The sequence below is a fragment of the Tachyglossus aculeatus genome, chromosome 1, assembly GCF_015852505.1.
Source record: "Tachyglossus aculeatus isolate mTacAcu1 chromosome 1, mTacAcu1.pri, whole genome shotgun sequence".
Classification (NCBI taxonomy): domain Eukaryota; kingdom Metazoa; phylum Chordata; class Mammalia; order Monotremata; family Tachyglossidae; genus Tachyglossus; species Tachyglossus aculeatus.
Genome location: NC_052066.1, coordinates 96,301,189 through 96,327,257, shown reverse-complemented (window position 1 = coordinate 96,327,257; position 26,069 = coordinate 96,301,189). Strand labels below are relative to the sequence as shown.

General features: G+C 47.1%; 1 protein-coding gene across 2 annotated transcripts in view; it reads left to right on the top strand.

The window, feature by feature from the left end:
* Window positions 1–26,069, top strand: part of RASA2 (RAS p21 protein activator 2) — a 154,417-nt gene that overhangs the window by 119,491 nt on the left and 8,857 nt on the right. For both annotated transcript variants that reach the window (XM_038748880.1, XM_038748890.1), the window contains 11 exons: window positions 712–826; window positions 943–1,017; window positions 3,272–3,395; window positions 5,721–5,827; window positions 13,658–13,741; window positions 13,857–13,934; window positions 16,017–16,090; window positions 16,388–16,494; window positions 19,431–19,513; window positions 22,297–22,520; window positions 24,285–24,388. In XM_038748880.1, coding sequence (XP_038604808.1) covers window positions 712–826; window positions 943–1,017; window positions 3,272–3,395; window positions 5,721–5,827; window positions 13,658–13,741; window positions 13,857–13,934; window positions 16,017–16,090; window positions 16,388–16,494; window positions 19,431–19,513; window positions 22,297–22,520; window positions 24,285–24,388 — 1,175 coding nt within the window. The remainder of the gene's footprint in view (window positions 1–711; window positions 827–942; window positions 1,018–3,271; window positions 3,396–5,720; window positions 5,828–13,657; window positions 13,742–13,856; window positions 13,935–16,016; window positions 16,091–16,387; window positions 16,495–19,430; window positions 19,514–22,296; window positions 22,521–24,284; window positions 24,389–26,069) is intronic.

Here is a 26,069-nt window from a genome sequence, read left to right as displayed (position 1 = left end):
GGGCAGGGATCATGTCTATCAACTGTATTATACTGTACTCACCCAAGCACATAGAATAGTGCTTTTCACACAGCTCAATAAACACCTTTTTTTAACTCCCTTAGTATTGTTGAACACATATTACGTACCCTGTTACTTAAGTACTGTCATGTACATATCCCCATTCCCTTCTTGCTCCAATCTGCAATTTATTTTAGTGTGTCACCTATGTTAAATTGTAAGCTTATTGAGGCCAGAGATTATGACTAATAATTCATTTCAGTCAGTTAATCAGTGGTATATATTGAACACTTACTGTGTGCAGAGCACTATTCTAAGTGAGAGAGAGAGAGAGAGAGAGAGAGAGAGGAAGAGAGAGAACAAGAACACAATACAGTAGAGTTGGTAGTCACTATTCTTGCCCGTAAAGGAAGAGCTTTACAGTTTCTTCAAGTGCTTAGTGCAGTGTTCTGCATACACTAGGCACTCAATAGATATTGTTGATTGATTGACTGGGAAGGGGAAAAACAAATCCAATCTTCTTCTTGTCTTCTCTCCTACCTTCATAACCCCTGCCTGAAGTAAAGAGTTTGGGAACATGTATGAACCAAGAGGGTACAATTGAACATGTGATTAAATAGAATAAAAATGGCAATAGCTGAATTACACCAACATATGATTGTTCATCCGTTTCCTAAATTTGATCATCTTTTTGTTTCATTTTAATTGCAGAGAAGCAAATACGATTTTTAGAGGCAATTCTTTGGCCACCCGATGCCTAGATGAGATGATGAAAATAGTGGGAAGGCACTACCTGAAAGTAACTCTGAAACCTACCCTGGATGAGGTATGGCAGTCTTAGAGGATTTGGATGTCGAGGCTAGGGATTCTCAGTATGTCCACGGAGTCTTAAGGGTTGAAAAAATTAAAATAACCCAATTGTCTTCTGCTCTTCCAATTCAGATATGTGAATCCTCTAAATCCTGTGAAATTGACCCCATCAAATTGAAAGATGGGGATAATGTAGAAAACAATAAGGTAAGGAAGTGTTTTACAGTGCTTGAACCAAGTCGGATTTTGCTGTAACGCGTAGCTTCGTGTTGAACCTATTTGCTGGTGGGTTTATTTTTTGGGATTTTTTTTGTGGTATGTTGTATTTGTTAAGCACATACTATGTGCCAAGCACTGAACTAAGAGCTGGGGTAGGTACAGGCTAATCATTCATTTGTTCAGTCGTTCAGCCTTATTTATTAAGCGCTTACTGGATGCAGAGCGCTGTACTAAGCACTTGAGAAAGTACAATACAACAGTAAACAGTGACAGTCCCTGCCCACAATGAGTTCACAGTCTCGAGGGGGGGGGAGACAGACATCAATACAAATTAAACAGAAATCAATGCAAATCAATAAAATTACAGATATATACAAAGTATTGTGGGGCTGGTGGGGGGCGGTGCTGGGGGAGAGAGCAAATGGAGTGAGTCAGGGCAATGCAGAAGGGGAGAGATGAGGAAAAAGTTGGACGCAGTCCCTGTCCCACATGGGACTCACAGTCCCATTTACAGATGAGGTAACTGAGGCCCTGAGAAGGGAAGCGACTTGCCCAAGTTAAGTGGTTGTCGTAACACAGAATTGGGTTTATTGTAGCCACTGGTGCTTTCAGCCTAGATGGCCTCCCTGGAGCCTACCATTATTTTTGCAGCAAGTTTGATCTCCTGTTTCTCTGCTAGCCCCGTGGAAATTGTGGTAGCAAGAGCAGACCCGTCTCCACTTCTCTTTGCCAATTTCTCAGTGTCTTAAGTGGCGAGCTGGCAGAAACAGTGCGACATAATGGATAGAGCACGGGCCTGGGAATCAGAAGGTCATGAGTTCTAATCTCGGCTCTGCAACATGTTTGCTGTGTGACCTTGGGCAAGTCACTTCACTTCTCTGGGCCTCAGTTACCTCACCTGCAAAATGGGGATTAAAATGACTGTGAGCCCCATGTGGGATATGGACTGTGTCCAACCCGATTTGCTTGTATCCACCCCAGCACTTAGTACAGTGCTTGGCACATAGTAGGCGCTTAACAAATACCATTATCATTATAACTATCATTATCCTTCCCCCTGAGCTCATTTGGCGGCAGTACTAAGGGGACCCGATTTTATTCAGTTTTGGATCCTAAGTAGTGACAGCAACATTTCCGCCTGAGGGCCACAGTACCTAGATTGATGCAGGGCAAGAAACTTGAGTTCCAGGGGCCAAGATATGATCTTGATTCTAAAACATTACGGTGGGCAGGAAGGCCTTAGTCCTGAGATGATAATAATAATAGTAATAATAATAATGATAGCATTTATTAAGCACCTACTATGTGCAAATCACTGTTCTAAGCACTGGGGAGGTTACAGTGTGATCAGGTTGTCCCACGGGGGGGGTCACAGTCTTCATCCCCATTTTACAGATGAGGTAACTGAGGCACAGAGAAGTGAAGTGACTTGCCCAAAGTCACATAGCTGGCAGTTGGTGGAGCCAAGATTTGAACCCATGACCTCTGACTCCAAAGCCCGGACTCTTTCCACTGAGCCACGCTGAGATGCCACTCTGTGGACTCGACTCCCAGGATTATATATTAGGTCATTTTACTGGCCCAGAGATTTATTTAAGATCCTGCATTCCATTGAGGACTCAGGTCAATTAGTCAAAAAATGATTGGGGTATTCCTGCTGAGTGAGCCCTGACTCCATTGTTTCCTGTGATTCATAGCAATAATACTAATAATAATAATTAATTAATAATATTAATTAATGATGGTGTTTGTCAAGCAATTACTTTGTACATAGCACTGGAGTATGGGCAAGATAATCAGGGCAGTTACAGTCCCTGTCCCACTTGGGGCTCATATTTCCAAGTGGGAGGAAGACCAGATATTGAATCCCCATTTTGCAGATGAGGAAACTGAGGCACAGAGAAGTGGAATGGCTTGCCCCCAGCAGCAGGCAAGTGGCAGAGCCGGGATTAGAATTCAGGTCCTCTGACTCCCAAACCCGTGCTCTTTGTGTTAGGCCACGTGACTGCTTCTGATTAATCTTGGAACCCTTATCTAAAGAATTCTGGACTCCTCCTAGGGATACGGTTTGAAAACGTTTGCATTTGGACTTCTGCCCAGTAATCTCTAATAATCATACATTCTGTTCATTTTCTTCAGTATCTCCAATATGTCAAGTAAAATATATAAAAAGTGGAGTCGTGGGCTGTTTTTCCGAATCTTTACAACTGATGAATTGCAGCAGCTGTTTTTAATCTTATAGGAGAATCTACGCTACTATGTAGACAAAGTGTTCAGTACGATTGTACAGTCAAGCATGAGCTGTCCCACCGTTATGTGCGATGTGTTTTATTCTCTGAGGCATATGGCTGCCCAAAAATTTCCTAGTAAGTGAAACTCTCTCTGCTCCTCTTCCTACGTGATACTCTCTGTCTGGAAGCCTACTTACTGGCCTTCTGATTGAAATTGTAATGTCTTTGGGCTTCATTTGGATGTGGTTTTGGTTTCTGTACGTGAACAATTTGTTGGGATTTTTTTAAGCCCTAAAATAGCCAATTTTGTTTTATTAAATAGTGTAATATATGCGTGTGTGGTTGGTTCTGCTTCAGCGTACCACCATAAAAGTAGAAACTAGGGAAAAGTAAAGACCCCAGAGTGGATTAACGTTCGTTAACGATCAAGGTCAGTGAAAATTATCCGACCCTGGAGCTGAGGGTTAGGGCAGGGACTGAGCTGAATGGCACAGACACTTGGCTAAATGGGCAGTGGGCCAAAGGGCTTCTTCCAGGCCGGCTCAGGCTAAGATTTCTGTCTAGAGTCAGCGCTGTGGCCGTGAGATGACCATGTATGATGCTGTGAACTCGGGCGGTCATTGAGAAAGAACGGGTTCTGGAAGCTTTTCATGTTGGCAGTTTACCCGGCTTTAAAATTCTCCTGTCTCTGCAGTTTGCAGCCATCCAATTCAGAAAGCCAGCCATTGTTTTAATTCAGTCATCCTCAGGGCCAGGATTTTTTTGGTCCTAATTTGGGAGGCCAGAAAGCATCCAGAATCATACCCCCTGAAGAGCCTTTCCTTGGCTGCCTCTTTGGGAGAGCTGGGAAGCCTAGGATGCCCTTTGGTGTCCAGTGAATGGGCAACAAACTGAGCCCCTTGTGCCAAGGGATTTTTGTCTCCGCTTCTCCTTCCCGCTGTGTCTGTGGTCCTGCCAAGATCGAGGTTGCTGCTCCACTGTTCTCTTTCAGATGAAACTGGTGAAATGGCAGCTGCCCGTTACTGCCCATAGGAGGGCCAGCAACATTAGAGCCAAAAGTAATAATAATAATATTAATTGTGGTATTTGTTAAGCGCTTGCATCGTTCCAGGCCCTGTACTAAGCGCTGGAGTAGATAAAAGGTAATTAGCCTTGTCCCATATGGGGCTCACAGTCTTAATTCCCATTTTAAGGATGAGGGAACTGAGGCTAAAAGAAGTGAAGTAACTTGCACAGGGTCCCATAGCAGACAAGTGGTGGAGTCGGGATTAGAACCCAAGTCCTCCTGACTCCCAAGCCCAGGCTCTGTCCACTAGGCCACGAGTATGGGCCCATCCCGACGTAGGCCTGTTTTTGGCTGGACTCTTGGGCGACTTTTGGGTTGAACCTGACTTTGAAAGTGGTTGGGGGAGAAGGCGCAAAAGAAAGAGCAGCACATGCCCGGTGTTTGTCCCAGACAGGCCTGGGATTTGGAAGCCGCACCCTCACCAACAGATTTCCATCCCTGAGCCCGGCACCACACCACTTGGGTGGCAGAGTCGCAGTTCCTCTTCTGACAAGTTCCCCGACCCTGGACTGGACCCCTCCACCAACCAGAGAAGGCTTGGCATGGGCAGAAAGAAGTACTAGTCCCTACACTTTGCTAAACAATATGGCCTTATGCACATGTGCATGCAAGCACACGCACTCTCACACACATACACACACACACACACACCTGTGGCTCATGCACTGTACCTCTTTTTACTGAGCAAAGTGTAACCTGCAGCCAAGATGTTCTTCTTTCGTATCCAAGTATTTTTGCAGGATAGGTAGGAGGTTTACCAGGGAGATGTTTGCTGTAGTTATAGTTGCTTTCACTCCCCCCGAAGTGGAGTAAATGCAAGATTGGGCAGTTAGTGCTTCTGGGTCCAGACACCAAAAATCAGGGTCTTCGTAATAGTAATTGGGGAGCTGTAATTGGCCTTCCTCTCATCCAGGGAGGAGTTCCCAGAGATCTCTTTGTTGCTATTCAGGGACAGAGGACTCTTTCCAATTTGAAAACACCCCCCAACCCTGCTGTCATCATCATCATCACCATCATCATCAGTGGTATTTATTGAACGCTTACTATGTTCAGAGCACTACTGTACTAAGCGCTGGGGAGAGTAGAATACAACAGAGTTGGTAGGCACATTCCCTGCCCACAGTGAACCGCCAGCTTTCCATTTTCAGGAGTGTTTCCCTTGAAGCTGTTGGCTGAAGTACCTTGAGGCTGTCTGTACTGTAAAAAGTAAAAATATATCCTTAGGACCCCAATCATCTCTCTCATTTCATCTCATGAATCTGAAATGTAGAAAATAGTGCTCTTTCCTCATCTGCCGTACATGTTCATTGTTTTCTTTTGGTATTTTATCATCTTTGGTTCCCATTCAGTGTCTGTGTGTGTGAGTGACCGCGTGTCGTGGTTTTTCTCTGCAGACGACCCTCATGTACAGTATTCTGCAGTGAGCAGCTTTGTGTTTCTTCGTTTCTTTGCTGTAGCCGTAGTATCACCCCATACTTTTCATTTACGGCCTCATCACCCAGTAAGTGTGTGTTCCGTTCAGGGGTTTATTCCGTTGGTCTCGACACTGGATGGGAGGAGGTGGGGGAGAGGGGCGCGGTGGGCCGCTGGCACAACGGGACGGGGTTTGCGGTCCGAGTGCCCCGCCGACCTCGGTCCCCCTCGGTCCGGGACCCGGGCGTCCGGCTGGTCAGGAAGTGTTCTTTACCTTATCGGATGTCGGCCCTGGGGTCCATCGATCAATCAGTCGTATTTATCGAGCTCTTACCATGGGCAGAGCACTGTAGTAAGTGCTCGGAAGAGCTCAACAGAACGGGGTTGGTAGGCACGCTCCCTGCCCATAGGGAGCTTACAGTCTTGACTGACCGTTGCCGTGCACCATTCTAGGTTGTGAGGGCGGCCTCGGTTCTCAACTGTTTCTTTCTCCCTCCTCGCTCTACCAGCTGAGAGGGGGGCGGGTTTTGTATGATGACATCGACTTGTCACCGGTTGGGTTCACTCTCTCTTATTTTTGCAACACCTTCGTTTAAAGATTGTTTTGAAGATTATGGCATGGAATATTGCAATTGCATCATCTGGTCGTTCTAGTTCATCACCTCCGTTTTAAATCGTAAACCCCGCCTAAAGTTTTGGAGCATGGGAGTTTTCTGCACTTCAAGATTCCATTTTAAGCCTCTTTCCCCATCCCCCCTATTGAGTTATTACTTTTTTCATGTCCTTAACCTATTCTTGGTCATATACTTGTTCATGCCATGAGATTCTCCCGCAGTCAGCCCCGGGGCACAGCTGGATTGACCGTGGCTATTTCAGAGCAGGTAGAGGCTTGTGGGACATCCTGGCAAGCCCTCGTGATTGGGAGGCAGGAGGAAGCCAACTGTAGCCTGTTGCGTTCCCTGACCCCTCCTCACAGGTTGAGAAAAGACCCTGCTGCCTGGTGGCCCACCACAGTAGAAACTGTCGTAACTGGGGCGTTGATAGAAGTTTGGCCATCTGATCCATTTGTCTCTCCGATTACCCTGTAAACTCTCTGAGGGCAGGGACTGTGTCTTTACTTCCGGCATACTCTGCCAAGTGCCCAAGGTATTGCTCGGCACGCAGTAGGTGCTCCACAAATAGTAATGATAAACAGGGACTACAGCAGCAATTTCCAGCTTTATTTAGGTGCATGGATGCGCCTCCCACGTTACCGAAAACATAACCACGTGTTGAACTTGATGACGATCCACCCAGACCAAACGCTACAACTCAGCCTTGTTTCAAGAAGAGCAAGTGAAGAGCCTGGCTTCAATCCAATCCTCTGCTCTGCTTCCCCACTGGCTTCCCCTCTCCCTGGTTCTCCAGTGTCATATTTCTTTCTGCTTGCAGGGCATCTGCAGCCTGGTATCCTGACAGTATTTCCAGTTGGTCTTAAAGCTGACCGCCTATTCTCCCAGTCAGACAATCAGTGGTATTTAGTGAGTGCTTATCGTGAGCAGAGCACTGTACTACGTGCTTGGGAGAGTACAGCATAACAAAGTTGGTAGACACATTCCCTGCCTACAATGAGCTTACAGTCTGTTGGGGGAGACAGACGTTAATATAAATAAATTATAGGTATGAATTTATGTGCTGTGGGGCTGAAGGAGGGTGCAAATCCAAGTGCAAGGGCAGCGCAGAATGGAGTGGGATAAGAACAAATGAGGGCTTCCCCTTACATCCTACCTTCTCGGGAAGTCAGCAGTGTCCATAGCTCCAGAATTTGACGGAGCATCTGCAGTTGAACACACTGTACGCCCAGATCTCTAAAGTGAAAATCGCTTTCTCGTAGAACATCACGTTGAGAAAAACTCATGCTGTAGTTCTAGACCGTTCACACGCCGTGCACACACAGAGAGAAGGCTTCCACAAAAACGCAACCCACCAAGCCCAAAATGGCTCATGTTGCTGGAGGATGTTCCCCAATTCCTTAACGGTTCAGTACTCCGAACACTTGTGGAAACACATACTATGGGTCTAGTATGACCTTGAAAAGCATAAGAAAGTAGAGGGCTAGGTTCCTGACCTCTGGGAGTATGTAGCAAGTCAAGAGCGAGGAAATTGCCAAGAAAGTGGAGATTAATCAGGCATTGCCTCCTGGAGAAAGTGGCTCCTTAGGAAAGTGGCTCCTTAGGAGGACTTTTAGGGGAGGGATGTGGTTTGGTGAAACTAAAGAGGCAGAGGAAGGCAGGCAAAGGGAAAGGTGTGAACAATAACATAAAGGCAGGACAGTTGAGCAAAGGCGGTTGGAAGGTTATCTTGGCTGGAATGAAGAGTCCAGCCTAGAGTGGAGTAGAAGAGAACAGAGAGTAAGAGGGAACCAGAGAACTTGGGAGGAAGTTTTTGTTTTTTGCACCAAGAAATAGGAAGCCATTGGTGAGTTTTGAAGAGGGGGTTGATATGCTCCAGTCAGTTTTTTTTTTTTTTTACAGAGGTGATGTGTGCAACTCTGGGCAAAAGAATAGTCAGGAGAAGCTGGAAAGGAAGTGGTGGAGGAATTGCATGAGCTGGTGAGCACTTGAGGAGAGTGAGCTTTACCCGAGGAGAAAGGATATGGGCTCAGAGACGGGTCCTGAGGGACACACACAATTCTGGGCGGGAGCGGAAGAAGAGCCAGCAAAGGAAAGGGAGGATAAATTGTCTCAGAAGGTGGAGGAGATCCAAGGCAGAACCGCCTTCCCAGAACCACTGGCAGAAAGATTTCCAAGAAGGTGACAATGGTGTACAGGACTAAGACAGCAGAGCAGTCAATCAATCAATCGTATTTATTGAGCACCTGCTGTGTGCAGAGCACTGTGCTAAGCACTGGAGGAGTACAGACACATTGCATGCCCACAGTAAGCTTACAGTCTAGAGCAATCAAGAAAAATTAGAATGGATAAGAGGCAGTGGTATCTGGTCAGAAGGAGACCTTGGAGACCTTTGTCAAAGTGCTCTGGCTGGAATTAGTGGTATTCAGTGAACACCTACTGTAATAGCAAGATTTATTAAGCATCTACTGGGGGCCAGCCACAGTTTCGATTTGCTGGGAAGACAAACACTGGTGAGAATTAGACATTGTTTCCAGCCTTCAAGGGGCTTCATAATAGTTAATAATAATAATAGTAATAATATTTGTTAAATACTTACTCTGCAACAGGCACTTTTCCAAGTGCTAGGGTGGATACAAACAATCGGGTAGGACACAATCCCTGTCCCACATGGGACTCACAGTCTCAGTTCCCATTTTACAGATCAGGGAACTGAGGCCCGGAGAAGTGAAGTGATTTACTTCTCACACAATGATCACACAACAGACATGTGGCAGAGCTGGGTTCAGACCCCAGGTCTTCCCGACTTCCAGGCTCGTGCTGTATTCACTAGGCCATGCTGCTCCTAAAAATAATGTGGGGAGGGGGTTTTGGCTACTGGTGCAAAAGAAAAGATGATGTTGATGATGATGGCATTTATTAAGTGCTTACTATGTGCAAAGCACTGTCCTAAGCGTTGGGGGAGGTTATAAAGTGATCAAGTTGTCCCACGTGGGGCTCACGGTTTTAATCCCCATTTCACAGATGAGGTAACTGAGGCACAGAGAAGTTAAGTGACTTGCCCAAAGTCACACAGCTGACAGTTGGCAGAGCTGGGATTTGAACCCATGATCTCTGACTCCAAAGCCCGGGCTCTTTCCACTGAGCCATGCTGCTAGATGATAAAGAGGAAACGATAAAAGAGTAGGCCAATGATAGACACAAAAAGTACAAACAGAAAGTGTGGTATGGTACTGGGACTAGCAGGACAGCATTTCAGGTTCCTCACAGCTCAGTGTATGACAATCACTGCTGCTGCTTCTGTCCTTCTCACCCCATAGCATAGGGAAGGGTAGCCTGGGGGCGAGACCCAAGGGTGGCACTGCAGTGGGTCAGCAGTCATTACCAGTGATGATAATAATAATAATGGCACTTGTTAAGTGCTTACTAGATGTGAAGCACTGTTGTAAGCACTGGGGGTATACAAGGTGATTAGGTTGTCCCACATGAGGCTCACAGTCTTAATCCCCATTTTACAGATGAGGTAACAGGCACGGAGAAGTTAAGTGACTTTCCCAAAGTCACATAGCAGACAAGTGGTGGAGCCAGGAATAGAACCCATGACCCCTGACTCCCAAGCCCGTACTCTTTCCACTGAGCCATGCTGCTTCTCTAGTGATGGAGCTAACTGGTCCGGTCAAGGCTGAGGATGTGTGCTGCCACTGCTTCTGTGTCCAGAGCATTCCATTAAACACTTGGGAAAGTACAGTAAAAGTAGGACACAAAATTCCTGCCCTCAAGGACTTACAATTTAATGGAATCAATCAGCGGTATTTATTGAGCACTTACTGTGTGTTGAGCTCTGTACCAGGCGCTTGGGATGGAAAAATACTGTAGAATTGATGACACGTTCTCTCCCACAAGGAGAATACAGCCCAGAGGAGGAGAAAGACATTAACATAAATTACTGGTAGGGGAATGGAAGAGTGCAGTTTGGGTTCATAGGTGCTGTGGGGCTGGGGGTGGGGTGAGTTGTCAGGTGCTTATGGGGTAAAGATCTATGTAGACTGTGAGCCCATTGTTGGGTAGGGACCGTCTCTATATGTTGCCAACTTGTACTTCCCAAGCGCTTAGTACAGTGCTCTGTACACAGTAAGTGCTCAATAAATACGATTGAATCTATGTGCATAGATGATGCAGTGGAGAAGGTGAGTAGGCGAAATGGGGCTTAGTTGGGAAAGGTCTTTTGGAGAAGATGGGATTTAAGGAGGGCTTTGAAGGTGGGGAGAGTGGAGGTTTGTCTGATGAGAAGGGAGAGGGTGTTTCAGGCCAGAGGGAGAATATGAGCAAAGGGTCATTGGTGAGGCAGATGAGATTGAGATGCAGTAAGTAGGTTAGTGTGAGAGGAGCAAAGTGTTGAGCTGTAGGTGGAGATCAGTGAGATAAAATGGAAGAGGGTGAGCTGATTGAGTGCCTTACAGCCTAAGGAGTTAGCATTTGGTGTGGAGGTGAATGGGCAACCTGTGGATGTTTTTGAGGAGCGGGGAGATTTAAACGGAACAGCTTTTTGGAAAAATGATTCAGGCAGCAGAGTGAAGTAAAGACCAGAGATGGGGGAGACAGGAGGCAGGGCGGTCCATGAAAAATCTGGTGCAGGGATTAAGATGAAATAGGACAGCAGTTTTGGGTGGAGAGGCAGAGGCAGGAATCTATTTAGAGGTGGGTAGATGGGAACCTTGAATATCAGAGTGCAGCCATCATAAGGATCCCCTAGGTGTCCCGGTGCTTTTGTCAGAGGAACCTCTCTGAGATGGGTGAACTGTGGCTGCAACCCAGTGCCGATGGTGCTCGTGGCATAAAAGAAGTGGAGTCAAAAGATGAGAGCAGCATGCTCAAATAGTGAGGGCCAGGAGCCACTGGAGCGGTTGAAGATGACATTGAGAGAGTGGAGAAGCCTGCGACAAGGCTCTTCTTGAGCTAAAAGGGGACGGGATAATAATAATAATGGCATTTATTAAGCGCTTACTATGTGCAAAGCGCTGTTCTAAGCGCCAGGGAGGTTACAAGGTCATCAGATTGTCCTACATGGGGTTCACGGTCTTCGTCCCCATTTTACAGATAAGATAACTGAGGCCCAGAGAAGTGACTTGCCCAGAGTCACACAGCTGACAAGTGGTGGAGCACGGATTTGAACCCTTGACCTCTGACTCCAAAGCCCATTCTCTGAGCCACGCTGCTGATCTGAGGGGTGGGGCAGAAGAGCAACAACTCCAGTGAGCACGAACAGCGAGGTGGCGAAGAAAGAGAGAGAGCACTGAGGCAGGGAGAGCATCCTTGTGCTGGAGTTAAGGAACTCTGAAGCCCTGAAAGGGAGTGGGAGATGTGGTCAGAGGTGGGGTTCACTGTGACCTGGTGGTCAGAGGGACACAGAGCGGAGGGAGGGAAAGAAGGGCTGATTGAAGTGCTTGGGATTTCCCAACAGCCTTGACTGTGCCAGTACAGGCCAGCATGAGAGGGAGCTGATGGAAGGAGACTTCCCGGACTGAGGATTGGAGGATAGGGACAATAGCTGTCTTGGGGCACATGACTTCCCTGCAGTCCTGCCTGGCATTGAGCTGCTCCAAGAAGTGCCCACTGTCAATGCAGGGCACCCTGTTGATTTCTGAGTCTGGGGTACTGGTTAAACCAAACCTCTTTTCCTCCTCCTCAGAGGAGAGTCAATCAATCAATCAATAGTATTTATTGAGTACTTACTGTATGCAGAACATTGTACTAAGCCCTGGGGAAGCAGCATGGCCTAGTAGAAAGAGCAAGGGCTTGGGAGTCAGAGGACATGAGTCCTAATCCCAGCTCCACCACGTGTCTGATGTGTGACCTTGGGCAAGTCACTTAACTTCTCTGTGTCTCAGTTACCTCATCTGTAAAATGGGGATTAAGACTGTGAGCCCCATGGGGGACAGGGACTGTGTCCAACCCAATTTGCTTGTGCCCACCCCAGCACTTAGTACAGTGCCTGACACGGAGTCAGAGCTTAACAAATGCTATTGTTATTATTATTATTATTATCATTATTATTATTAGAGTGGGTAGAAACATTGCCTGCCCATAAGGAGCTATTACAGTTAAGTACCTAATTGCATAAGTGGGGCTGAGGATGGGGTGACTATCAAGTACTTAAAGGATACAGGATCCAATTGCGTAAGCATTGCTGAAGGGAGAGGGAGGAGGGTAAATGAGAGCTAAATCAGGGAAGGCCTCTTGGAGAAGATGTGATTTGAATAAGGCTTTGAAGGTGGAGAGAGTGGCGGTCTGCCTCCTATGAAGGGAGAGGGAGTTCCAGGCCAGAGGGAGAACACAGTCAAGTAGTTGGTGGTGAGAGAGATGAGATCGAGTTACAGCGAGTAGATTGGGATTAGAGGAGCAAAGTGTGTGGCCTAGGATATAGTGGGAAGGGTAAGGTAAAGTAGGAGGGGGCAAGGTAATTGAGTAATTTAAAGACAGCCATAAGGACTTTCTGCTTGATGCAGGTCGATGGGCAACTACTGGAGGTTTTCGAGGAGAGGGCAAGCATGGACTGAAAAATGATTTGGGCAGCGGAGTATAGACGGAAGTAGGGAGAGACAGGAGGCCGAGAGGTCAGCTGAGGTCAGCTTCAGGCAGATGCAGTAGTCAAGGCGGGATATGGTAAGTGCAGTTTGGGTGGAGAGGATAATCCGAGGTTATGGGCTTGTGAAACGGTGGTTGGTGGTGCTGTCTAAAGTTATGGGAAAGTCAAGGGGAGGACAGGGTTTTGGGTAGGAAGACGAGGAGTTCTGTTTTGGACACATTAAAAGAAGGGGGTTTTTGTATGTTATCGACTCTGAGACATAGTGGAAAGGGGATGCCTCAAGCAAAGTGACAGGACTTGCTCCTTTCAGATGAAATTTAAACAAGGAGAGATGGTTGATGCTAATTCGCAGAGGGATGGTGCCTACTTACCTGAAACTCTGTTTCACCGTAGCCAAGCAGACACGGTTTCCTCTCCCTCCGAGCTTCCTCTCCCCTTCCCCCCCCACCCCCACCCCCGCCATATCAATTTACTCGGGACACTGAGTTCTTGACTCCATCCGTAGGTGATTCTTGGGGGTCCTCCCTGCTGGGCTAGTTTGGGGGGATTCATCAGCCACCGTTTGTCCAGGCCAGCCACTTGGGCCTGCAGTCAGCTGGCAGCCCCACCCTGATTCCCACATATTCCTATGGCATTGGGGTACAGCTGGTCAGCCATGCTGCCTTCCCTTTTGCTTATCGAATACCCAGAGGGATGACAACTGGGTCTCTTACATTCCTAGGATGCACAGACGGTTAGAACATTGACGCTCATCTCGAAAACCATCCAGACTCTGGGAAGCTGGGGGAGTCTGTCCAAAAGCAAGGTCAGTGCCCAGCTGCCCCGGTGTCCTCCCTTTGGGAAGGGAGGGCGGGCAGTGGGGAGGGGAGTCTAGCGTTGTTCACATCAACTAACCGGCAGAAATCTTGTCTTTTTCTTAGTCAAGTTTCAAAGAGACATTCATGTGTGAGTTTTTCAAAATGTTCCAAGAAGAAAAATACATTGAAGCAGTGAAAAAGGTACCGTGCTCCAATCGATGATATTTATTGAGTGCTTACTGTGTGCCAGCACTGTAGAACAGAATTGGTAAACATGTTCCCTGCCCACAAGGAGCTATCCCCCCTCTGCTGATATTGCAGACTGCCTCTCCTGTGGAATCTAGGGTGTATGAAACGTCCTATTGTCTCACACACTGGACACAAGAGCACATTTTCTGTGAGTCATTGTTTTTCTCTCAACCCTTCCCACTTGCCGTGCCCAAAGATGGAAGCAGCCCAGACTGTAACGAAGCTGTCTTCCTCCTCTCTAGCTGTTCTCTTGTGGAGTCTTGGGTCTGCCATCTGCTGAGGGGCCAGAAGTGGGTCTAAGCAGCAGTCAGCGATGCCTCTCCTTCCCTGGACTTGGTTTAGACTGTAGCAGCAAGGTGGAAACTGATTCTAAGTCCCTGGGGTCTCAATAAATGTCTGTGACTGGTGAGGATTTTAAAATCACCAGTGTGAGTTTTGGCACAGACTATATATCCACTGAGGCTTTTAGATGAAAACTTTTGAATTATGGAAAACAAAACAGCTTGTACCTTAGGTAAACTTCCCTTTCATTGTTTGGACATGTAGAGAGATTGCCCATAGGAGTAAGTTGGTCCAGTGATGCTGGCAAGGCTGTGTCCATTGCCTCTTGTGTATGGACTTTTGTTCAGAGTCTTTCTGGCATAGTGTCTGCTGTGCTGCTTGTCGGCTGCGTGACCTTGGGCAAGTCACTTAACTTCTGGTCCTCAGCTGCCTCATCTGTAAAATCAAGCCCCGTGTGGGACATGACTGTATCCAACCTGATTAGCGTGTATCTTCTCCAGCACTTAGTGCAGACTCTGGCACATAGAAAGCACTTAGCCAGTACCTTGAAAAAAAAAAAAGCATACCAGAAGTGAGTAGACTTTGTTCCTTTTCTGCCCTGGCCAACTTTGGGCCAGTGCTGGGGAGTCAGTGGCAACTTTGGATCAGGGGAGGGTGATGAAGGTAGGAGGGTGATCTTTCTTTTCTCCCTCTAAATCCCCTACCAGGTTCCCTTGCACCTCAAAGTTCAGCCAGTCTCTGACTGGAAGTCACTGGGTTGGAGGTATTTGTCATGCTAGAAATTCTAGATGGATTCTAGCTTCTGGTTCTGTCCCAGCCTTGTTTTCGAGAGAACTTTGGCTAGTGAGTGAGTGTCAGCTGCAGGTCAGGAGAGCATAGACCAGCCCCTGGGCACCTTCAGCCATCTGTCCCTCCCCAAGAGCAGCCTCTGGGAGGATATTGATGGCCGTTGGCTCTTCCTGCAACCCAGCTGCCTCTTTGTTGGTTGCATGACTGACTGACCCCGCAGGAGGAGGAGGCCTGGAGTGGAAAACCTCAGGCCATCCTCTGAGCGACAACGGGTCAGAAGTTTGGGGCTGGGTTGCTGAGGTCCCGTGGTTACTTAAACGTGGGAATGCAGTTGTCTGGACGCCCCATTGGGTGTTCAGGGGGAAGAGAGTCCACATCCATCACCGTGCCAAAAGCGGGCAGGGCAGACATGGCACTTGGCACAGGCAGTCCTCCCTAGCCCCCCCAAAGGGATGACAGTTCTTGCTCACAGAATAAGGCAGTTGGGGTGCCAGCTTCACAACCGCCAGGAACCCCCACTGCTGTCAGTGGCCCTTCCTCTCTGCCTTCTCCCATTGCTCCTGCAAGCCATGGTGTCAGGATGGGGTATAGCCAGTGCACCCAGGAGGGAGAGATCTGGGGAGGCATCCAGTGAAGCTTAGCTGCTGTGAAAACTGAGGCACTGAGGGGTTAATCAACTTACCCTAGGTCACACAGCAGGCCAGGAGCAGAGCTGACACCAGAAGCCAGGTCTCACTCCCAGTCCCGTGCCCTCCACACTGCCGTCTACTCGAGGCAGCAGCAAAGACATGTGTAGGAAGTGACTTTTAGCAGATTGTTTCCACTGGTTTCTAATTCACTGGTAATTAGGGTTCACCCTCAGGAGATGTGATTACTTTATGTGTTGGATAGGTGACATTTTTAGGCAAATGGAGGATTAATTTTGTCCCACACATTATAACATTTACCTTTTTTCTCTTTTAGTTCCTAGACGAAATATCATCTACTGAAAGTAAAGAGCCCAGTGGTTTGACTGAGGCAGTGCATCTGAAAGAAGGGTAATTTAACCAATTCAAAACTTTAGATTTTAGTCGCAATTCTATGCCCAGGCTGAGATTCAGAATGACGGCATTTGTGCTAATCCGACGAACCCGTGGGTAACTAGGATAATTCTGACCCCCGGCCTTAGCGTTGCCTAAGGTAACGGCAACCTTCCGCTTCTTCCAGACCGACTAAAGACCCCCAGCAGTGCCTTGGTTGAAAGCTTTTGTGCTCCACTGTTTTCAGTGTTGATTTATGTCCGCTCTTTTAGGTTAGCCCACAGAGCTCAGTTCTCATGAACCCTTTTTTAACAGGGACATGTACAAAAGGGCCCAAGGAAGGAATCGGATCGGAAAAAAGAATTTCAAGAAACGTTGGTTCTGCCTGACCAGCAGGGAGCTCACTTACCACAAACAACAAGGTAGTGTAGCCCATTCCCCGAGGGATTTCTGGTCTTTCCTGGGACTGTTGTTTCTGACACAATCTGCTGCCAGAGTCAAGTGTTGCCAGCTTGTCCGGGGTGTTGAATTTTCGTGTGGGGATGGCGGGATAAATGTGCACAGCCTAGGACTGGGCCAGTTGTAGATTTGGCTGGGGAGAGCCTCTAGGTGAAGCTGGTTCTCGGCATCATCATCGTCATCATCCATGATATTTACTGAGTACTCACTAAGTGCAGAGCACTGTACTGAGCACTTGAGAGCGTACAGGACAACAGAGTTGGCAGACACATCTCCTGCCCCAAAATGAGCCTAGGACCCCAAAGGGGCTGGAGTGGTACGTACTGTTTCTCTGCAGGCTGAAAGCTTGGCCCTTCCTCAGGATGTGCTCAGGAGTCCGGCTGACCCTGGCCCCAGGGATAGCAGTGCCCACAGGGTGAGCCCCAGGCATGCGATTGAAAGACAAGAAAAAATTAGCACCTTCCCCAGAACGCCTCTGACTCCTGCTCCCTAGACCTTCTTGCCGTTCTCTGAGAAGCAGCATGGTATAGTGGAAAGAACAAGGTCCAGGGTGTCAGAAGCCCTGGGTTCCAATCCCAATTCTGCCTTGTCTGCTTTGTGACCTGGGGCAAATCACTTTACTTCTTGTGTGGCTTAGTTCCGTCATCTATAAAATGGGGATTAAGACTGTGAGCCCAACATGGGACAGAGACCGTGTCCAACCTGATTATCTGGTGCCTATCCCAGGGCTCAGTACAGTGCCTGGTACATAGTAAAGTACTTAACAAATGTCATAAAAAGAATGTGTCCACCTTCCCTTGTCCCATCTTATCCATTCTCCTTGTTTCTCCTGTGCCCTCACCATTCCCTGACCCGGCTGCTCTCCAGGCCCCACCAAGGAACACCTGCCTTCTGACTTTCACAGGATTTGGAGAGCTTTTCTTGGGCAAGGACAGATTTGATTCTTCCACCTTTAAGGTGGTCATTCGCTGATATTCTTTTTCCCCATTCTCATCTGCTCCCTCGCCTTGATCCCGATTCCCTTCCTACATTGTGGAAAAGAGAGAGGCAGAGAGCTAGGGAATGAGTGACTGAAAGATCGGGGAGCGGGGGCAGGCCATCATAAATGTCTGCCAGTCTACACCTGGAAGAACAGGTAGAATAAAAATGAGAGATCTGAACTTGATCTACCTACCCAGATCACTCACCCATATTCACACTGCACCCAAAAAAAAGTCATCAATCGTATTTATTGAGTGCTTACTGTGTGCAGAGCACTGTAGTTGTGTACAAAATGTACTTACCCATCCTGGCCACAAATTTGTGGCGGGTATCGTGGTTTGGCCTAGGGAGACTATGATCCTGCAGCTGTCTACCAGCAGGATGATTGCTTTCGACTAATCCTTCTGCTGACATATCTGTGGTTTCCGTGGACTACCTATTGGCCGCCCTTTGGGGCTGAGTGGTATGGAGTGGGAGGGGGGAAAGGTAGGAGAAGCAGGGAGGCTTGGGGTGACCTGTTAATTAGCTGGGGTGTAGTCCCAGTCTTTACTTACCCTGATGGTGGCTGCAGCTCCTCCTTTTTCATTCATTCAGTGCAGTGGCCCTTACCTGCCTCCTGACATTAATTATCCCACTTTGAGCCAGGTGTCCCCACTGATTATGCCTGGTAAAATGAGGGTGTGCAGGTCTCTGGTATAGTTAAGCCCTTAGAGAGGAGAGACTCTGTTTTCTGGAATTGAACAACAGTAATAATGGTAATAGTAATAATAATAATGGCATTTATTAAGCGCTTACCATGTGCAAAGCACTGTTCTAAGCACTGGGGAGGTTACAAGGTGATCAGGTTGTCCCACGGGGGGCTCACAGTCTTAATCCTCATTTTAGAGATGAGGTAACGGAGACACAGAGAAGTTAAGCGACTTGTCCAAAATCACACAGCTGACAATTGTCGGAGCTGGGATTTGAACCCATGATCTCTGACTCCAAAGCCCATGCTCTTTCCACTGAGCTATGCTGCTTCTACTTGTTAAGCACTTATTACATGTCAAGCAGTGTTCTGAGCACTGGGGTGGATGCACAAGAGCATCAGGTTGGACTCAGCCCCTGTGCCACAGGGATTACAGAACCAGAGTGGTCTAGTGGAAAGAGCACAGGCCTGAAAGTCAGAGGATCTGCGCTCTAATCTCGACTCTGCCTCTTGTCTGCTGTGTGACCATGGGCAAGTCACAAACGTCTCTGTGTTTCCTCATCTTTAAAATGGTAATTATGACTGTGAGTTCTAAATGGGACAAGGACAATATCTAACTTGAGCATTAAGCGCTTAGTGCAGTGCTCTGCACACAGTAAGCACTCAGTAAATACTATTGAATGAATTTAGTAACTAACCCAACACTTAGCACAGTGACTGGCACATAGTAAGCATTTAACAGGCACCACAATTATTATTATTGTGGAGCTCAAAGTCTGTCATACTGTAGTCTGGTATCATGCTCATGTGGTCCATTAACTCCCACTATTGAAAGATAGCGCTTTCTGTACTGTACCTAGATAGTGTTCTTCGTTCTCGAAGACTCTGCCACTGCTGGGGCAAGAGAGGTTGAGGAGGCCGCCACAAAACCAGCAGTTCAATCCGTGAATTATATTTATTGTGCGCTTACTCCGTGCAGAGCACTGTACTAAGTGCTTGGGAGAGTACAATGCAACAGAGTTGATAGACACGTTCCCTGCCCACAACTTCAAGGTCAGTTTTGGACTGTAGCCCTGCTCTTTCAATGGGACTACAGGCCCCTGGGGCTCTTCCTCAAATAACGCATTCTACTGTCTGCTGCCAACATCCTTCCAATTCTGACAGAGTTGGCTTTCAGCTGATTTTTGTGTGGTCCTTTTCAATCATTCCCAATATCATTTTCTTATCCAGGCAAAGACGCAATTTACAGCATTCTGGTCAGAAACATCCTGGCAGTGGAAAAGCTGGAGGAGAGCTCTTTTAACAAGAAAAACGTGAGTTCCACAAATCGCATTCATCGGGATATTTGGGCTTCCCTGCAAAAGCCCTCCCACCAGCCAGGTTTTGCCTGCCTTTTTAGTGTTGCGCAGACTGAGTCCCATTGGCTGTATTTGATAGTATTCTGGATGTGAGAGCCTTTATCCATGCTGCACTTGTCCATCGATCCATGGTTCATATTGAGCGCTGACTATGTGCAGAACACTGTACTAAGCGCTTGGGAGAGTACAACACAACAGAGTTGGCAGTCACGTTTCCTGCCCACAGCGAGTTTCCGGACTAGAGGACTTTAGAGTCCGTGGATCACTGCCACCAGCTCTACGTGGGACGAGTCAGGATTCTGAACCTAAGACCATGGAGGGCAAAGCCGTGGGGTCTGACAGTTTTCCTTTCTTTGTCATGGGCAGCTCACCGCTCAACAGTGAAGTTGGAATTACTGCTTCCCTCTCCTCACAGCATCCACCCTCATGTGTAGGGACCGTCTCTATATGTTGTCTATTTGTACTTCCCAAGCGCTTAGTACAGTGCTCTGCACACAGTAAGTGCTCAATAAATACGATTGGATGAATGAATGAATGAATGAATATGTGCAGGCCTGGCCTCCTTCCTGATTGTGGACACTGTGGCTTCCACTGTTCATCCCCTATTCACATGAATGGACAACCTCCATGGCGGGGCAGTCAGTCATATTTATTGAGCACCTACAGTATAACAGACACATTACCTACCCATACCGAGTTTACTGTCTAGAAGGGGAGACAGACATTATTATAAGTAAATTACAGATATGTGTGCATAAGTGTTGTGGGGCTGGGAGGGGGTTGAGCAATGGGAGTAAGTCAGGGTGATGCAGAACGGAGAGGGAGAAGAAAGGAGGTCTTAATCAAGGAAGATCTCTTGGAGGAGATGTGCCTTTCAGTAAGGCTTTGAAGCGTGGAGAGTAATTGTCTGTTGGAGATGAGGAGGGAGGGCGTCTGGCCAGAGTCAGGAGGCAGGCAAGAAGTTGGCGATGAGATAGACGTGATCGAGGTACAGTGAGAATGTTACAATTAGATGAGCAAAGTGTTTGGGCTGGGTTGCAGTAGGAGAGTAGTGAGGTGAGGTAGGAGGGGTCAAGGTGTTTGAATAATTTCATCTAAAGCTCACCTTCAGACAACTGCATTTAATCAATCAGTCGGATGTATATATGCACACATATGTACGTAGAGAGAGAGAGAGAGAGAGAGAGAGAGAGAGAGAGGCAGCATGGCTAAGTGGAAAGAGCTTGGGCTTGGGAATCAGAGGAAGTGGTTTCAAATCCTGGCTCCTCTCCTTGTCTGCTGTGTGACACCTTGGGCAAATCACTTAACTTCTCTGGGCCTCAGTTACCTCATCTGTAAAAGGGGATTAAGACTGTGACCCCCACGTGGGACAGCCTGATTACCTTGTACCTACCCCAGTGCTTTGAACAGTGCTTGGCACATTGTAAGTGCTTAACAAATACCATTATATATATATTATATGTGTGTGTGTGTGTATACACACACATATATATATATACACACACATATATATATATATATATATACACACACATATATATATACACACATAGAGAGAGAGAGAGAGGGACATATCTGTTTGGTATTTATTGAGAGTTCAGTACAACAGAATTAGCAGACACACTCCCTGCCCATAACGAGCTTGCGTTTCCTTTCCAATTGTAGAATATTATGTGCAAGTATGTTGTCTTTGTTGGGAAAAAGGAGGTGGTCCTTGTCAATTCAGGTTCCCAGTTGTGGTTATGGGTGGGGCCTCAAATTTGGCCATAAAGAGCGCTGTCTGCTTCGAAGTCTCAGGTGAACCCAACCCAGTTCACCAGTGTGACACCATCACAGTGATTTCCACTCACTGTGCCCATTGCAGCTATTCTTCTCCGGGGGCGGGGGCGGTGTAGGCTGAGTACATTCCAATTTCTTGGAGCACATTGGAACCAGCAGCTCTTGGCTCTGCCCAGTTAATACTTTCTTGTAATCAGGGAATGCAAAAGCCTCCTGGGATTTGGCGTCATTGGTGTCTCTCAGCTGGGGGAGGGAATGGAGCTAACTAATCGTTGGGTGTCCTGGGGTAAACCAACTGGTTGACTGAAGTTTGACGTCTTTCCGGTTGAAGTGCGTTGGGACACTGGGGAGGCCTTTGTGAATCTGTGAGAGGAGAGTTACTGGAGGGAAGACTCAAAAGATCTTCAGGCTCCCCTTTCTCTATCAATTGTTTTACAGTCTAGACACACAGATAACTGGGAGACACCTGTCTGGTGACTAATAGCCAACATTTTTGCCAGATGGGTTCATTTCTGAACACCCTCTCTCTCTCTGAAACTGGATTCCCAGCCCTCTGGGAGATGAAGAGATCAAATCATCAATCGTATTTATTGAGCGCTTACTATATGCAGAGCACTGTACTAAGCACTTGGGAAGTACAAATTGGCAACATATAGAGACAGTCCCTACCCAACAGTGGGCTCACAGTCTAAAAGGGGGAGACAGAGAACAAAACCAAACGTACTAACAAAATAAAATAAATAGATCAAATGATGAGGTAGAAACTGTGTGCGTCTTTGAGTTAGCTCCTCCGGATTCAGTAACCTAGCAGCTCAAAAACTGCTGTTGTAGAATGAAAATTAGTGGTGAGAAGCATGGAAAGTTGTGGTCAATGTGAAGATCAGGCCACAGGGAGGGGTGGGGTGGATTATTGATTGCTCTGTAGCGTTTCCCCCTGACTTGTTCCGTTGCCTGCGCAGATGTTCCAAGTGATCCACATGGAGAAGCCAAACCTCGAGAAGCCTCTGTATGTCCAGGCCAATAACTGTGTGGAGGCCAGCGAGTGGATAGAAATTCTCTGCCGAGTGAGCCGGTGCAACCATAAACGACTGAGTGCTTATCACCCCTCTGCGTACCTGAACGGAAATTGGCTTTGCTGCAAGGCCACAAGTGAAAGCACATTGGGCTGTACACCATGTACTGCGTAAGTAGTTTTCAGCTGGGGCGCTGCAAACATCTCTCAAGGGGAGACCGGGGGCGGGGAAATGAGGGAGGTATTTACCCTATCTGTGTCTCTGCTTGCCCTATCTCTGTCTTACCCACCCCCAAACCAAGGTGGGTCTGTCTCCTTCCCTCTATGCCTCTCCAAGTTCTTGAAAGCCATCCATCTTGGATTTATCATTAAGTGTAAGTCCAGGCTGTGGGAAGTTCATTCATTCATTCAATCATATTTATTGAGCGCTTACTGTGTGCAGAGCACTGTACTAAGCACTTGGGAAGTACAAGTTGGCAACATATAGAGACGATCCCTACCCAACAGCGGGCTCACAGTCTAGAAGGGGGAGACAGACAACAATACATGTTAACAAAATAAAATAAATAGAATAGTAAATATGTACAAGTAAAATAGAGTAATAAATCTGTACAGACATATATACAGGTGCAGTGGGGAGGGGAAGGAGGTAGGGTGGGGGGGGAGGGGGAGAGGAAGTAGGGGGCTCAGTCTGGGAAGGCCTCCTGGAGGAGGTGAGCTTTCAGTAGGGCTTTGAAGGGAGGAAGAGAGCTAGCTTGGCGGATGTGCGGAGGGAGGGCATTCCAGGCCAGTGTCGCCAAACTGTAGTTTTGTGTTCCAGATAGTCTCTTTGTGGATAATTTTTCTATTTAAAAAATTGGTTTAAAACTGACAAGATTGCAATCACGCCCTCAGAAGATAAGAAAGTTAAGAGCCATTGACATACGGTAAAAAGGGGCCATGGGGGTGTCTCTTCATTCTGGTGAATCAGCAGTGCTCTGGTGCCTTCATAGTAGTGACAACTGGACCCGTTAGTGTCTCTCTCAGAGAGAAATGTTATCCCTTGACATTTTGCCAGGTGTGTTTGATGCCCAATGTTAAATCAGATTTAGTCTTTTGAGCTCTGTCCATTTTTAAACCATATGGTTCTAGAGGACCCTTAGAGCCAATGTCATAGGGCACAGCCATTCCATCTCCTACTCGTTTGTTGAATCTCGGCAATAATAATAATAATAATAATAATAAATAATCATAGTATTTGTTAAGTGCTTCGTATATGCCAGGCATTGTACTAAGTGCTGTGGTAGATATAAGCAAATTAGGTTGGGCGCAGTCCCTGTCCCACTTGGGGCTCACAGACTTAATCCCTATTTTACAGCTGAGGTAACCGAGGCCCAGAGAAATGAAGTGACTTGCTCAAGGCCCCATAGCAGATAAGTGATTAGAACTCATGACTAAGCACTTGGGAAGTACAAGCTGGCAACATATAGAGACAGTCCCTACCCAACAGTGGGCTCACAGTCTAGAAGGGGGAGACAGAGAACAAAACCAAACATACTAACAAAATAAAATAAATAGAATAGATAGGTACAAGTAAAATAAATAAATAAATAGATTAATAAATACGTACAAACATATATACATATACACAGGTGCTGTGGGGAAGGGAAGGAGGTAAGATGGAGGGATGGAGAGGGGGACGGGGGGGAGAGGAAGGAAGGGGCTCAGTCTGGGAAGGCCTCCTGGAGGAGGCATCCAGTCCCTTGCCCCGCCATGATCCCCATTCCCCTCGGGTCAGTTTGACTGAGGGTGCCCCAGTGAGGGCCTTGATATCTGAAGCCCATTGACCTTGCCTCTGTGACCTTCCTGGTCCTCCACAGCGCAAGGTTGGCATGCTGAGCGTGTCTCTCCTTTCTTCCAGAAAATGAGTTGTATTGTTAACCCTTTTTCTAACAGGAGTGTTCCTGCTGACGTCCAAATCGACATCGATGAAGATAGAGAAACGGAGAGGATTTACTCGCTTTTTACCCTCAACATGTCTAAATTTCAGAAGATGGAAGGTATATTTGAAATTAATCTATTAATCCCCTTTTTTAAAATGGTATTTGTTAAGCACTTACTATGTGTCAGACACTATACTAAGCACTGGGGTAGATACAAGTTAAGCAGATTGGGTACAGTCCGTGTCCCACAGTGCTGTGCACACAGTAAGCGCTCAATAAATACGATTGACTGACTGACTGACTGATTGGGCTCACAGTCTTAATCCTCATTTTACCGATGAGGGAACTGAGGCACAGAGAAGTTAAGTGACTTGCTCAAGGTCACACAGCAGATATGTGGTGGAGGTGGGATTAGACCCCAGGTCCTTTTTAACTCCCAGGCCCGTGCTCTATCCAGTAAGCCACTGTACTAAGCACTCTTAAGTAGAAGGGAGAACAGGTACTGAATCCCCATTTTGCAGATGAGGTAACTTAGACCCAGAGAAGTGAAGTGCCTTTCCGGAGGTCATCCAGCAGGTAAGTGGCAGAGTCGGTATTAGAACCCAAGTCCTCTGATTACCAGGCCTGTGCCCTTTCCTCTATGGATGCTTCCCTCATCTGGATGCAGCCTCATCTTTGAACTAAACGAGAACTCTACTATATTTCGTGTATTTCGCTATTTAGGAAACTGTGAGGCCGGCCATCCACAGATCATCGACACTCATCCTGCCAGAACCTAAATGCTTAGTGGCCATTTCTCAGCAAACTGATCAGCGAGCCTGTCAATCAATTATTTATCATATTTATTAAGCGCTTACTGTGTGATGATGATGATGATGATGATGGCATTTATTAAGCGCTTACTATCTGCAAAGCACTGTTCTAAGCCCTGGGGGGATACAAGGTGATCAGGTTGTCCCACGTGGGGCTCACAGTCTTCATCCCCATTTTACAGATGAGGGAACTGAGGCCCAGAGAAGTTAAGTGACTTGCCCAAAGTCACACAGCTGACGAGTGGTGGAGCCGGGATTTGAACCCATGACCTCTGATTCCAAAGCCCAGGCTCTTTCCCACTGAGCCATGCTGCTTCTCTGTGTGCAGAGCACTGTACTAAGTGCTTGGGAAGTACAAGTTGGCAACATATAGAGACAGTCCCTACTCAACAGTGGGCTCACAGTCTAGAAGGGGGAGACAGAGAACAAACCCAAACATATTAACAAAATAAAATAGAATAGATATGTACAAGTAAAATAAATAAATAAATAGAGTAATAAATACGTGCAAACATATATACATATATACAGGTACTGTGGGGAAGGGAAGGAGGTAAGACGGGGGGATGGGGGGCGAGGGGGAGAGGAAGGAGGAGGCTCAGTCTGGGAAAGCCTCCTGGAGGAGGTGAGCTCTCAGTAGGGCCTTGAGACGCCTACCTCCAACCCTAAGTCCCAGCCCCATATTGGCCCTATCTTTCATGAGTTTAGAAGAGGGTTTTTTTGCCGATTGGTTTTGCCACTGTTTGGGATATGGGCACTTGGATTTAGGTACCCTGTTGTTCCCTCCCTTTACATTTCCCCTCAGGCATTCACCATGATTCAGCTGTGGTATGATACTTGAAATTGGGGATGATAATAATAATAGTAGTATTTGTTAAGTGCTTACTATGTGCCAAGCACTATACTAAGTGTTGGGGTAGATACAAGTAAATCGAGTTGGACACAGTCCTTGTCCCACGTGGGGCTCGCAGTCCTAATCCCCATTT